A 15,255-nucleotide genomic window follows, 5' to 3' on the forward strand; every position below is an offset into this window, starting at 1 on the left:
CTGCCTGCAGCTTAAATAATAAAAAATTGTGGCAGTCAATGAATTATGTCTCAATATGCCTCCACTATTTCCTTTTACTCCTTTGTACTCCTGGTGTGGTGCTGTAGGATCGGCGCTGGACTGCAAGGTCAACAGTTCAAATCCACCAGCTGCTCCTCGGAAACCCTGTAACCACTGTAAGCCAGAACCAACTTGACGGTACCTAACAACTTCCATTTAGGAATAATCCTCCTAAAATTTAATCTGAGTCCATGGCTGTCCTGCTGCAAAATGATGCCCGGTCTTTTTGTAGCTCTCTAGGCCATGTGGCTAAGTTCCGGGCAATAGGATGTAGGTGTGTAACTGGGACAAGTCCTCAGCATTTGTTCCCTGCTTCCTCCTCCTGCCTCCCTGCTTCCTGCTGACTAGAGACAGTGAAAATAGCATTGCCACCTTACTTTAGAGGAGAAAGCTAAAGGCTGAGAGTGAGAGATTGGCCTGCAAGCATTGGACTGCCTGCTAATTGAGAGAAATGAACATCTCTCATATTTAAGTTGCTATTTTTAGCTTTGGTGTCCTAGTGTGGTGCAGTTAAGTGCTCACTAACTGAAACGTTGGCGGTTCAAATCCACCCAAAGGCACCTTGGAGAAAAGGTCTGATAATCTACTCCCAAAGGATCGCTTAAATCAATTCTAAGTCATAGTCACTCTGTTTTTGTTGTTGTTGCTAAGTAACATCGAGTCAGTTATGACTCATAGCGACCTGCATTGGGTTTCCAAAGAGAAGCTGGTGGGTTTGAACTGCTGACCTTGAGGTTCGCAGTGCAGTGCTGATCCTACAGTGCCACACCAGGATAGAGTTAAAGTGTAACCTTTCCGGAAGCAGATTGCCACATCTTTCTCCTACAGAGTGATTAGTGGGTTCAAACTGCTGACCTTTTATTAGCAACAAAGCACTTACCTACTGCTCCTCCAGGCTCCTCTGAAAGACCACAGCCAATGAAAACTCATGAAGCACAGTCCTTCTCTGAAACACATGAGGGCGGGACAGTTTCTGTTTTGTTCACTGCTGTACCTCCAGAATCTACCACCCACCATTGTCACTGAGTGGATTCAGACTCATGATGGCCCTATGTTGTTGTTGTTAAGTGCCATCGAGTCAGCTCCGATCGACTGTATACAGGGTTTCTGAGGACTGTGTACAGGGTTTCTGAGGAGCAGATGGTGATTTGAACTGCAAGCTTTGCAGTTCAAGCTGACCTTGTGCTTTATCCCACAGCGCCACACTAGGACTCCCGGACCCTATATAGTGACCCAGAGCAGCTGGCACAGGGCTGGAATATTATAATCACTCAGTAGGTATTTGTTAAATGAATGAATGAATGAATGAATGAATGAATGAATGAATGGGCATCTGGTGCTGATGGGTAGGAAGTAAGGGAGAGGCTACAAGGCTACCTTTAGGGCCAGCAGTAGGCTCAAAGAAGGCTCAGGTCTGAAAAGTAGAAGCCCCACCCTCCTAGGCTTTGCTTTTCTACCAACGCTCACCTGCCCATCCCACAAAGGTGGGGGTCTCAGGCATACTCCTGGTTATCACCCCAATCTTGAAGCACCTCCTTCTAGCACAGGGTCCTTGGGAACCAGGTCACAGCTCCTGCCCTTTCAGCTCTCAGCCTGTCCCCAGGGCCACCATGCACCTTCTCCAACTTAAGCCTTGGCCTGTGTCTGTTCTTCCTGCATGTAACCTGACCATCTTTCTACTCCTCCACTGGAGAGACTTTTATGACCTGGGAAAATCAGTTTTGATAAAGGTAAAGTGAGATTAGACTCAAGCTAATCAGGAGAGTAGATAGGCACAAAACTGAGAGGGCAGTTTGGCTAATGGGTCGTATATTAAGATGTTCATCTGCTATGTCCCAGCCACAACACTTTTAGAAAGAAGTCCTCAGAAACAGTCGTGTATTATGCAAAGATGGCTGGGTAAGCTACTCATTGCAGCATTGCGTGTAAAAGAAGACAAAACAAAAATGGGGAGGGAACCCCAAAATACCTTAAAAGCAAGTAAGATATGGCAGTTTTAAATATTGTTGTTGTTAGGTGGAGTTCAGCGCATTAACCCACAGTACCACACCAGGACTCCATTTTTAATTATTTTGTTATTGTTGAAAGTGCCGTCGAGTCGGTTCCAACCCACAGCAACACTGTACAGGGTTTCCGAGGAGCTGCTGGTGAGTTTGAACCACCGACCTTGCAGTTCAAACGGCTTTGCAGTCTGGTGCACTAACCTACAGAACCACACCAAGACTCCAGTTTTATATATAGTGATAGGGAAAATTATCCAAGAAAAATTGCCTAGGGAGAAAAAACGTGAATATTGGAAAAGAATGCATAGGATGATATCATTTATGTTGGGGCCATAGGTCAAACATATCAAAGATTATGGAGTAGGCATGGGACTACACATCATTTAATGCTATAATGTCACCGTTAGTCAGATCTGACACAGCAGAAATCAGTAACATACATGTGTGAGAGTAGCCAATCTATTTTTTTAAATCTGGAAATAAACTTTATTAAATGATTGGAAGAAAGGAATCTTGAGCTGGGGGCAGGGGGATAGACACTCTTTGATTGTTTTGGTGTGTGCAAAATACTGTAAGAATTTGTCACAGCCTGTATTAGCTTAGGATCCCTGGTGGCGCTGCAGGTCAAGTACTGGATTGTTAATTGCAAGGTCAGCAGTTCAAACCCACCACCTGCTCTGAGGGAGAAAGACGAGACTTTCTGATCCTGTAAAGATGTACAGCCTCAGAACCCCTATACATGGTTGCTATGAGTCAGAACCGACTGGATGGCAGTGACTTTGCTGTGTTTTTGTGGTATTAATTTAACAATTTAAAAATCAGATACTATATTTGTGAATTTTACCATTCACTCAAATGGGCAATACTCAGGTTGCTTTTGCCTCATTTGGAGATGTCTGCAGCACAGTAAAACATTTGAATTGTCCAAGTGTACATGTCTACCCTCCTTTTGGTGTGGCACTGTAAGATCAGCACTGGACTGCGAACCACAAGTTTGGTAGTTCAAACCCACCAGCTACTCCTCGGAAACTCTGTCACTATGAGTCGATTTGACAGCACTTAACAACAACTATAAAACAAGTTCCTTTTTTGGTCAATTTAGTGGCATTCTTTCGTATTTGGTGCTTTTCGTTGATGATTTTACTATCAAAATGGCCCCTGAAACGCTGTCTAGGCTTCGTTAGTGCAAGAAAGCTATGTTACACCTCATGAAAAAATGCATGCATTTACACAAACTTCGTTCAGTCATGAGTTATAGGAGTTGGCCATGAGGTCTATATTAATGTATCAATAAGAGATGTTAAATAAGGTGGCACTGTAGGGTAAGCACTCAACTACTAATGTGAGGTCGGCAGTTCAAATGCTGTATGATAAGAATTGGACTACTAATGTGAGGTTGGTAGTTCAAACACACCAGTCTCTCCTTAGAAGCCGTATATAAGGTCGCTGAGTCAGTACCAACTCGGAGGCACTTAACAAAAACATAAAGCAAGGTTATGCATAGATTAAGGAGCCCTGGTGGCACATGGTTAAAGCACTTGACCGCTACAGAAAGGTCAGGCGGATGAACTCATCAGCTGCTTTGCAGGACAAAGATGTGACAGTCTCTGCGTAAAGATGACAGCCTGGGAAACCATATGGGACCGTTCTACAGAATAAGAGATGTGGCTATGAGACAGAAGCAACTCAACACCAATGGTCTGATTTTTCTTGATGAAAATGCTGTGACCAGAGGTTCACAGGAGACTAATCTTGCCATGTCTTCCCTAGGAGCAATGGTGCTGTGTCTAAAAATTCAGGGTTTGTGGTGACTTTATACAACATAACTACGGATGATCTGAGCACTTAGAACTCAGGAGCAAAGGGCCAAGGAGTGTGGCTTCTCAGGACGGAGAGACTTTCAGAAACTGTAAAAAGATTCCGAGAAGTTTATTAGCGAGAAATACTGGCGTTTCTGGAAAGAAGAGAGGAACTGGGAAGGACAGCCATCAAAGACACCACGAGAAGCACCTGAGTTTATGAAGAGAGGGAGACTAGAGAAGAGCTGTTTTCCAAGAGCTGTGGTGCAGTCAGATAAGCACTGGACTGCCAGCCACAATGTCAGAGGTTCAAAATCATCAGCCTCTGAGTGTGAAGTGTCCAGCTGATATGAAATGAGGGGAGAATCACAAGAATGCCCAAACTTGCAGATAGTACCCATTCGACCTAGCTTTGATGGTTTGATGATCAGAACTCAACTAAAGGAAAATAAAAAGATTATTTTGATAAAGGAAACAAGTGTAAATTGCTACAATTTGATGAATTTGACCTATACTTATGGATGTCCTGGCTCAAAAGACCAACTGAAAGGGAAGGAATCTTTACATCAGGTTATCAATCCTATTCCCTCTGTATACAGGGTGGTTAGGGACTGGCAACTGAGACATTGGCTACCTAAAATGAGGGGGCGATAAAGGCACAAAGTGACTGGCTTACAAGTTTTCAAGAGGGAGTTTAGTATCAGAGTGTGTGTGTGGGGGGGGTGGGGGTGGGAGGAGGTAGAGTCCCCACTGAATAGTTTTCATCTTTTCTAGATGGGTCTGGTGAAAGGAGATGGGGATAAGATTCTTATGATTCAATAGTAATTGTTATCATGACTAATTGTGACTGTCACAACTGTAAAGGTATAAATTTTGTAATAAAAAGGGGAGAGTAGTGAATTTTACAGTACAGGAACAGAGGACCCTAGGATCATCAAGGGAGAAGAGCACAGCAGAATGTGGGACTGTATCCAGAAAAGTAGCGACCCCAGAGATGGAGGCAGAGATGAGGAGAGAAGGAGCAGCTGAGGACTCTAGACTCATGGAAATAGAAAGGCTGTGTGCTGTGGGACAGGAGGCAGGCTTGCAGAATGTGCTCTTTTGTAGTTTAAATGATTCCTGAGTGTTTTTGTGTACTCCAAAACAGAGGGAGTGGAAGCAAATACTGTTGAATGATGATGCATGGAGGAGATTGTAATCATTGCAATGAAAAAATGAGTTTAAAACTGATATTCACCCATGTAAACTATCAATCAATTCACAATTACAACATTAAAAAACTCTATACTGAGTTGGTTAGAGTTGGAACCTTAACTACAACCACCACCACCACCGAGGCTTCATGGAGATAGCTGAGGAGTTGGGAAATGTGATCACAAGTGGCGTTCTGGAAAGACTCAAAAGCTTAGGAAACCAACCACATGCAAAGGCGGAAGTGTTGAAGGCCCTTTGACTAGCCGAGGAGGACCGAGACTTTCCGGAGCTAGCCGAAATATCGCCGACAGTTTACGGAGCTAGCCGAGGAGCTCCGAGCGCCCACTCTGAGGCGCGATCATGGCGGCGCCCAGCGCTACCTCGCTTGAGAAGAGCGAGGAGCCAACGTCTGAGGCTGAGGCGCTGGCCGCGGCCCGGGACCGGAGCAACCGCTACTTAAGCGGGCTAGAGCTGGTGAAGCAGGGCGCGGAGGCGCGCGTGTTCCGAGGCCGCTTTCAGGGCCGCGCGGCCGTGGTGAAGCATCGCTTCCCCAAGGGTTACCGACACCCAGTACTGGAGGCGCGGCTTAGCCGGCGGCGGACCGTGCAGGAAGCCCGGGCGCTGCTCCGCTGTCGCCGCGCAGGTGAGGCTGCCCCGCTCCGGGGATCTGGGGTCCCCTGAGGCTCCGAGGCCCGGAAGACGGCGGGCGTGGGGCCTCCCCAATGCTCCGTGTCTTGGCGTGCCTCAGTTACTCCTTTTATGTTTTCTACCTTCTTCCTGTCATTCTTCATTCATTTTTATAAACTGTCTGGCTTCGCTGTAGGGAGCATGTGCTCTGGATCCGATATTCTAGGTTTCCATCCGGGATCTATCTGCCGCTGTTACTCAAATATTGGCCCTGTTGTTAATATTAAACTTCCTTAACATCGGTTCCCCCTGTGTATTCCTCACGCTACAGCTCAAATTTCTAGCATTCATCTCCTTGTTATTCTTTTTGGTTTTTAGTATGTTATTGTGTTTGGGGCGAAAATATCCACAGTACTTTGTTTCGTTTAACAGATTCTACACTAATTGTTCCGTGATATTGTTTACAGCATATGAACAGTCTCGTTTCTATTCTGGTGGTTCCGTTTCCGTTCATCGAGTTTCCCTGCGGCCCCGGCCCCCATACATGGCCATCTTTGTTTTTAAAAGTAGTTTTTGACCGTTTTGGACTCGTATAGATGATTTTTTATTTTTCAAAGGAGTGCAGTATTCGTGGGTAGTATTGGTCGTTTTTGTGAACCCAGTCGTAATTGTCCTAAAAGGTGACCTGGTGCTTATTTTGTTGTTGTTATGTGCCGTGGAGTCGGTTCTGAATCATTGCGACCCTGTACAGGGTTTCCGAGGCTATAAATCTTTATGGGAGCAGAAAGCCTCATCTTTCTCCAAAGGAACAGCTGGTAGTTTCGAACTGCTGACCTTGCGGTTCACAGCCCGATTCATAACCACTACGCTCCCAGAGCTCCTTGAATATTAGATTGTATTCATTCATTCTCTTCCCTACCCCCATTAAAACACCATTGTGTGCTTGTGCCTACCCCTGTAGATCTTGTCTTCAGATGAGAAACTGAGGCTCAGTGAAGGGCTGTAACTTGGCCAAGTCACCCAACTAGTCAGTGGCCGATCCAGAGCCCCAGGCCATCCATATCTGTCTGACTTGGAAAGACTAGGTTTGCACTTTGGCACTTCCTACCCTTCTTTCTTTCGTTTACTACACATTCTGGACATCAAGGGGTTGTTAGGTCTCTGGAGAGATGGGAAGAATTCTGTAGTGAACAAGCAGACACTTATCTGCCTTCCTTGGATTTAGGATTTCATATTTGTGCGTTCAGTTTGTATTCTCACCCTCTCTAGGACTGTGGCTGCCTTGTGTAGTGCTGAATCAATCCACTTATGGATAGATGGATAGAAGGAGGTGTACCATGAAGTCGGTTCCGACTCATAGAGATCCTGCATAGGGTTTCTGAGCCTGTAAATTTTTACAGGAGCAGAAAGCCTCTTCTTTCTCCCGCAGATCGACTGGTAGTTTCAAACTGCTGATCTTGAGGTTAGCAACCCAGGTGGTAATGATTACGCTACCAGAGCTCATTAACTACAACAGTAGGAGTCTTGGTGTAGTACCATAGGATAAGAACTTAGTTTGAACAGGAAGGTTGGCAGTTGAGTCCACCAGCCGCTCCCTGAAAACCTTGGACAGGGTCGCTCTGAGTCAGAACCTACTCAGTGGCACTTTACCACAACAGCAACATCTAAAACAGTGTCCTGAGCGTGGCTGACACTCTACTATGGATGCACTGAAGGCACTTACTGGAGCTACTGTTCTCATATGTCATAGAAGCAGAAACCGAGGCATGGGGGAGTTAATAGGTAATTTTGTTATTGTTAGGTGGCTTGAGTCAGTTTCAGCCCATAGTGACCAGTTGTCCCAGGCCCCTCACAATCGTTGTCATGTTTGAGCCCATTGTTGCTGTCACTGTATCGGTTCATTTCATTGAGGGTCTTTCTCTCACCCACCCTCAGCTTTACCAAGCATTATATCCTTCTCTAGGGACTGATACCTCCTGATACCATCCAAAGTATGTGAGATGAAGTCTCAGCATCCTCACTTCTACGGAACATTTTGGCTGAAATTCAAGTTGTATTCAGAATCTAACCCATAGGTTACATAACTAATAAGGAAGGGAACTGGGATTGGAACTCTGTCCTTTCTAACTGCTAAGATAGTCTCTAAGCCAGAATACTGCTTGGCCCCCTGCGCATGTCTGCCTGACCAGGCCAGGCTACCCCTTGTGGCTCTTGGTTTTGTTTTGTTTTGTTTTGTTTTGTTTTGTTTTGTTTTGTTTTGTTTTGTAGGGAGCAAGTATGAGAAACGAAGCCCAGTCATAAAGGGCGGTGTGGGAAAGGAGGAGAAAGTTTTGGCCCCCCTACACTTGCCTGTGGGTGATGTTAGGCACAGGCGTTCACCTGTCCCAGGCCACACCAGTTCCCCATTCCCAAATCTTTTTTGCTGAAATATGCAAATACAAACTGTAAACATCGGGCTTGATCTTTGAAAAGTAAGCTTACAATTAAAAATAAAACCTGACTCAGTATGGTTTCTGTCTTAATTGTAGGGATTTCTGCCCCAGTTGTCTTTTTTGTGGACTATGCTTCCAACTGTTTATATATGGAAGAAATCGAAGACTCGGTGACTGTTCGAGATTATATTCAATCCACCGTGGGCACTGAAAAAGCTCTGCAGAGCCTGTCCTGCTTAGCCAAGGCAGTCGGGCAGCTCTTAGCTCGAATGCACGATGAAGACCTCATTCACGGTGACCTCACCACCTCCAACATGCTCCTGAAACCGCCTGTGGAGCAGCTGAACATCGTGCTCATAGACTTCGGGCTGAGCTTCATCTCAGCACTTCCAGAGGACAAGGGAGTGGACCTCTATGTCCTCGAGAAAGCCCTCCTCAGTACGCACCCCAACACCGAAACTGTGTTTGAAGCTTTTCTGAAGAGCTACTCCTCCTCCTCCAAAAAGGCCCGGCCAGTGCTGAAAAAGCTGGATGAAGTTCGCTTGAGAGGGAGAAAGAGGTCCATGGTTGGATAAGCGAATACGTGTGCCAGCCACACACAGGTATTTCACTCGTAGATTTGAAGGAGTGCTGTGAATCTGAATGAAGACCTAAATAAAGGTGTTGAGGTATCTTTAAGTGGTGTCTGTGTTCATGCTTGCTAAGCACCTTTGTCTACAGTTGATTGTTCTCAAGAACCACCTATGTGGATGGAGGACTTGTTCTAGACAGAACTGAGTGAAATGTATCTAGGGTCGAGTTTCTCCCAAACTACCGCATGCAGAGCATAGATTCATGGGTGGGATATGAAAAAGGTGTCGGGGTTTTCCCTCGACATAGTTGTCACGAGTGTTTGGTTCACGAGGAGGGGAGATCCAGCGGCGATAGGTGTAGCGAAAGAATACACAGACAAACAGAAGAAGGGAGACAATGAGGCACCCCAAAGCCAGGGTGGATACATCACTGGTGGGCAGGCTTGGGACTACAGGCATCATGGCCTCTGCAGGCAGCGACTCACTGCCTGCAATCTTTACTGCATGCCTTCCAACCCGTAATGCACCGCAATCTTTACTCCATGCTTTCCAACCAATAATGCACTGCAATCGTTACTCCATGCCTTCCAACCAGTAATGCACACCTGGGGAGGCTCGGGCCTCTGCTTTATTCAGGGGAGGAGCTTCACACCAAGCGGGGAGGGATCTTTACAGAAGAAGAATGGTATTATTCAGACAAGATCTTTAAGTTAAGCCAGTAAACCTTACTTAAACCAATATTCCTTTCTTCCTTACTGGGTTTAACCTTCACTTGGATCAAACTGATTGAACCCAGGGTGGTCCGAGGGCATTGCCCCCATTGTCCTTAATCCCGTATTCCCAGAATTTACCACTCCACCCCAAGTGAATATACCCCAGGCAGTTCCTCTCCAGAGCCTCCCTGCTTAATCCCAGCAAACCTGTCCTTGTTCGTCCTCTGAGGAAGTTTTACTGCCTTGGTTCTAGGGGGAAAATCTTGAACTTAGAAACTTAGGGGAATATTGCATTTCTCTGTGGACATCCAGGGCTCATGTTTGGAATTAAATAAATATGACTAAACAATTTGATGAAAAACAATCTGCTATTAACTGCCAAGTGGCTTCATTTGTTACACTCGGGCCTATAGGGCCTTGAACCTCTGACCAGTCTTACATGGTCCGCAACCAAAAGGGAACCACAGAATGAGAATGTTTTTCTCTTCAGATGTTTTCCAGCCCGCCTTTCCAGCATTTGTAGGAGCCCTGGTGGCACAACAGTTAAACACTCAGCTGCTAACTAAAAGGTTGGTGGTTTGAGCCTACCAACCTCTCTGCAGGAGAGAGACATGGCAGTTTACTTCCACAAAAATTATAGGGCAGTTCTCTTTCCTGTGGTGTCACTACTGGGATTGACGGGAGAAAGTGGGCTTTGTTTTTGTTTTAATTTGGCATTTTCTGTTTATTTCGTGCACGATGCATTTATCATGAAACTAATTTAGTGGCCTGCAACCTACATTTTAAAGTGAAATAGAATCACAGATTAGAAAATACCAGACGGCCTCACATGTAGTTTTACATTGTTTTTTGTATGTACAGGGCTTTGATATAAAATAAGATTTCTTGAGAATTATGGTTTTTAAAAAAAGATGAAAAATTCTGCTTAACTCTAATTATATATTTTTTAAAGGCAGGCTCATAACTCAGGCAACTGAAATTTATGTAACTGTAGATCACATTGTTTTTATTTATGTATTTTTTTATAGCTACCTTCTAATTGGAGCCCTGGTGTGGCTCAGTGGGTTAATGCACTGGACTGCAAAGTCGGGTTGGTTCACAAGGTCGGCAGTTCAAACTCACCACCTACCCCTTGGAAACCCTATACAGGGTCGCTGTGGGTCAGAACCAACTCGATGGCACTTAACAACAACCTTCTAATTAATTAAGACAAATGACTGGAGTCAGGTTTCCTTATGTTTGTGTAAGTGAGAAAGTGAGTTGATGTATATCAACACAAATGATGAAATAACTTGTAAATGACTAAGTTTGGTGAAGTCTGGTTTGAGGAGGCCACAGGAAGACTGAGTTAGGGTGCAAAGGGCCACTAGCTAGCTCTCTCTCTTGTCCATTCCCGATTTCTCCCCCATAGAAGTGGGTGGCAGGTGTGATAAATATCTTGCCTCCTTGTCAACACCAATCAGCGAATAGATTTCGAGTGCCTTCTGTGTGCCCGCACAGTATTGGGTTCTGGACGTAACAGTGGACAAGACAGACACGGCACCTGCTGTGGAGCTCACTGGAAACCACGTCTGCTTCTGACCCACAGTGCATGCCTGTGCGCCCTGGAGCCAGTGGAAGCTGTGCCTTAAAGGAGAACTAGTACTGCTTACAACATGCCACTTACAGTGAGTTCATTTGGGATCTAAGAAGAGTTCTAAGGTAGGACTCAAAAAGCAGGGAACTTATCCAAGATGTCATTCCAAAGAGATCCCTTGCCTGGCTCCAAAGCTCATGTTGTATCCTTTGATTCTTTAGGAAATGAGATACAGTGGCATTGTATGACATTTTCAAAGAACTCTAATAACTTTTCTTTCCAATTAATATTCTCACTGTGACTGAGATGTCTCAGGCCTCAGTTTCCTCATGTGCACTAGTGTCTATCTCATAGGATGGTGACTGACTTATGCGTACAAGCAGAATTCAGCAAGCACCTATGCTCCTTAGGTGCCGGTGACGGTGACTGGGGCCAACATGAGTTGCCTGGGCTCTGCAGCTTACTTCCTGAGGAGCAGAAGATAAAATGGACAGCCAGTGATGAGTGTTGTCAGCGGTGATGTGCTCCTGAATGAAGAAGGCAAGAGTGAGTGAGCACAGGCCTCATGAGGTGACATTTGAACTAGGATATGAAGGAAAGACAGAACTGTAAGGAGCGGGGAGTGCATACGTGGAAGGAGGGCCCTGTGTACTGGAGGGTGTCAAGGAGGAACATCATAGAGGGACAGGCAGGCAGCAGGGCCAGAGACAGCCAGCCAGGACGAGGTGCAGGGACTGGGAATCTCCTGTGGCTGTGGCCGCCTGACCTCCTTCAGGGCACTCACAACCCCAAGGACTGAATCCACTTTCCTGAACCTGGAGAAGTGGCTCCACTTTGCCACCAGAGGTCGCAAGTTACTGTCATTCTCAGTATAGAGAAATACCTAGAATTTCCCTCCCCTTCCAGTCTTCCTCCTGCTCTTTCCCTTCTCCGCCCTTGTTCTTTCCCTCCCTTCTCTTCCTTTTCAACCTCCAGTCTCTTCCTCCCCTCACTCCCCCACCTCCTATCAAGCTTCCTTTCTCCCCTGTCTAGCTGAACATTGGCAGGTGGAGAACATCCCAGCAATCACTCAGGATGTAGCTAGCAAAGACAGATGGGGCACTATGTCCTTCCTGTCTCAGCCGTCCCACGTACTTCACTTCTTTCCTCAGTCACTCGCTGGGTACTTACTGAGGGCCTTCTCTGTTAAGGTCTGTGCCGGATCTTGAAGAAGTTATGGGACTGAGAAAGCCCAGCTGCTACCTTTGAGACTCCCTCACCCCTCATAGCACTAAAATGACCCCCCTTTTTCACTTCCACACTCCTATCCAACCTACCAACAGATCCTGTCAGCTCTACTTTCAAAGTATCAGGAAGTTGATTGGCTCCCCTTAGGGGAGAGGTAGGTAGTGACTTAGGAATCTTCTAGGGTGATGGCCGAGTTCTGTTTCTTGAGCTTGGTGCTGCTACATGGGTGAATTTGATGGTAAAAAGTCATCCAACTACATGTATGCAAAGGATCTCTGGTAGCGTAGCATAGTAGGTTGGTAACCAGTAGGGCTGCTAACCGCAAGGTCAGCAGTTCGAATCTATAGCTGCTTGGCTGGAGAAAGATGAGGCTTTCCACATCTGTAAAGATTTACAGCCTCAGAAACCCTGTACAGGGTCACTATGAGTTGGAACCAATTCAACAGCACACCACCATTGCATGTATGCTGGAGTTCTGATGTGTCACTGTAGGATCAGCACTGGACTGCTAACCACAAAGTTAGCAGTTCAAACCCACCAGCTGCTCCTCTGAAACCCTGTACAGGCTCTTTATGAGTTGGAACTGACTTGATGGCACTTAACAACAACATGGGTCAAGGCAGGCTATGGTTTGCTCTACTGCGTGTGTAGAGAGAAGAAATGGAGCACGCGGTCGACCCATTTTCGTCAGAGAAAGTACATTTGTCATTTTCATGGAGTGGCGTCACGTGGTAAGTCAGCGAACTTGACTCGTATTTTTGAGGTGATAGTGTGGTAAAGTCATTTAAGACATGGGTGTAAGATATTGGACTCGTATTTTTGAGGTGATAGTGTAGTAAAGTCATTTAAGACATGGGTGTAAGATGTTTGCACAAGTGCACAATTTCACTGCTGGCCATCAGAAGTATTTTCCGAAGTATGCATCTGTTCCCACTTCAGGGCCGCTGTACTTTTCCTTTTGCCTGGAACACTGTGCCACACATCTTCCCATGACTGCCACCTTCATGTCCTTTACATCTCTCTTCACATGCCGTTTTCTCCAGAAATCACTTCTGTGGACAGACACCCCACATAAGGGGGTAGTCCTCCTTCCCCCGTCCTCCCTCTCTGCCATCTGCACATGACCGCCAGACTTTGTTATATTCATTTTCTCCTTTCCTCACTGTCTGTCCCCTGATAGAATATGGGCTCACTGGGCCTACTCTCTACAGTGGTGCCGGCATATAATTTGTTGTTAAGCGCTGTCAAGTAGGTTCCGACCCATAGCAACCCTGTATAGGGTTTCTAAGGAGCAGCTGGTGAATTTGAACCACCTACCTTGCGGTTCAAACTGACTTTGCAGTGCAGCACATTAACCCACAGTGCCGTACCAGGACCCCTGATATCATAGGTGCTCCATAAACATTTTTGAATTGAATTCCCTCTTACAAATGCAGACTGCTGGTTGGGAAGGAAGACAGGGATACACACACGTTCCACCCTCCCACAGTCTTCTCTGCTGGAGGCAAAATAGAACATGGTCCTGGCTCACAGTTTAGAACAAAAAACAGTGTGATCACTGGGGGTTTGGTGCTGATCAAAGGCCTCTTGGTGTTTATAAACCTTCCTCCTCTGCCTGGGGAAGAGGAGGGTGGGGAATGGCCCAGAACCCGGTCCAGGGGGGTCCAGACCTGCCTTCCATAATGGGGAAAGGCCCAGCATGGCCCACCTGCCTGCCATAGTCACACGGGGGAAATGAACAGGTGACTAAGCCCCACCCTGGCCTGATGGTTTCTGCTGGGATCGGCTTCAAAGCTAATATTGTTCTTGGTGTTGCTTAGGCCTCCAAATACTGCCATGCTGAGAGATGCTGACAAAGACGCAGGCTGGGGGGCAACAGGGACAGTGGGGGTGCTGGAGGAGAGGGGGCCCTTCAGTGGAAGGAAGAAGCTGTTACCAGGACTCTACTTGTCCTTTAACTAAGCCCTATGTGATATTCTATATATTTTAGAAATTTACGTGGCACTGTGAATTAATGCCCCAGACTGAAAAACCATTTGAATTGCAAGGTCGACAGTTAAAGCTCACCAGCTGCTCCTTGAAAACCCTATACAGGGTCACTATGGGTCAGAATCGACTCGACAGCACTTAACAACAACCTTCTACCCATTGGCATTCAGACTCACAATGAATCTATAGAACAAAGTGGAACTGCCCCATAGGGTTCCCAAGGCACACATCTTTCAGCCAGTTGCCATCAAGTTGTTGTGACTCATGGCAGCCTAGAGTGTGTCCCAGTGGAAGTGTGCCCCATAGTGTTTTCAATAGCTGACCTTTCAGTTGTAGGTCACTTGTTCTTCCAGGGAGCCTCCAGGTGGACTCAAACTGCCAGTCTTTGAGTTAGCAGCTGAGCAGATGGACTGAACATGCCGTAATGATACTTAAATATCCAGTAAACATTGATCCTCTGCTATGTTCCAGGCACTGGAAATGTCGCAGGGGACAGTTTGGATAGGGTCCCTATTCTCATGGAGTTTTCTACCTGGTGGGGAATAATTTCAAACAGTCAATCATGCTGTGAAGGAAACAACACAAGAGGGGTTGTGAGCAGAGAGAAGTTGCATTTCATGAAATTAAGTGGTCATGTGATCATTCTGAGGAAGTGATGTTTGAGCTGAGACCTGAGTAAGAAGAAGGAAAAAGCCATGTGTGATCAGGGAAGGGGATGAGGAGAGTTCCAGGCAAAGAGACATGCAAATTCAAAGGCCTTGAGGTGGCAACAAACTTGGCACCTTTATGGAGCAGGAAGATCACCTAGAAGGAAGCCCACAGTGACGGAGGGGAGCGAGGTGGGGCGTGGGTTCAAAGAATTAGGCAGAACCTGATCCTTCATGTACTTCAAGCCCTCAGCAATTGGGTCAATGACTCATAGACATACGGACTCCTGGTGTGGTGCTGCAAGATAATGCACTGGACTGCAAGGTTGGTGGTTCAAGCTCCCCAGCCACTCCGTGTAAACCCTCTGCAGGGTCACTCTGAGTCAGAATGGACTCAACAACACCCGTCCATCTAT

The 15,255-nt window shown here is 46.2% G+C and overlaps 1 protein-coding gene across 1 annotated transcript; it reads left to right on the forward strand.

Moving 5' to 3' along the window:
* The first annotated feature begins 5,416 nt into the window (after positions 1 to 5,416).
* Positions 5,417 to 8,690, forward strand: TP53RK (TP53 regulating kinase). Its single transcript, XM_006839220.1, has 2 exons — positions 5,417 to 5,699; positions 8,212 to 8,690. Exons 1-2 carry the CDS (start codon positions 5,417 to 5,419, stop codon positions 8,688 to 8,690), a joined length of 762 nt encoding a protein of 253 aa, XP_006839283.1.
* The last annotated feature ends 6,565 nt before the right edge of the window (positions 8,691 to 15,255 follow it).

The sequence above is a fragment of the Chrysochloris asiatica genome, unplaced genomic scaffold, assembly GCF_000296735.1.
Source record: "Chrysochloris asiatica unplaced genomic scaffold, ChrAsi1.0 scaffold00023, whole genome shotgun sequence".
NCBI classification, from domain to species: Eukaryota; Metazoa; Chordata; class Mammalia; order Afrosoricida; family Chrysochloridae; genus Chrysochloris; species Chrysochloris asiatica.

Coding starts and splice junctions, on each gene's coding strand:
- TP53RK (XM_006839220.1), top strand. CDS start 5,417: ATGGCGGCGCCCAGCGCTACCTCGCTTGAGAAGAGCGAGGAGCCAACG. Junction 5,700..8,211: donor GCTCCGCTGTCGCCGCGCAG/GTGAGGCTGCCC, acceptor TCTTAATTGTAG/GGATTTCTGCCCCAGTTGTC.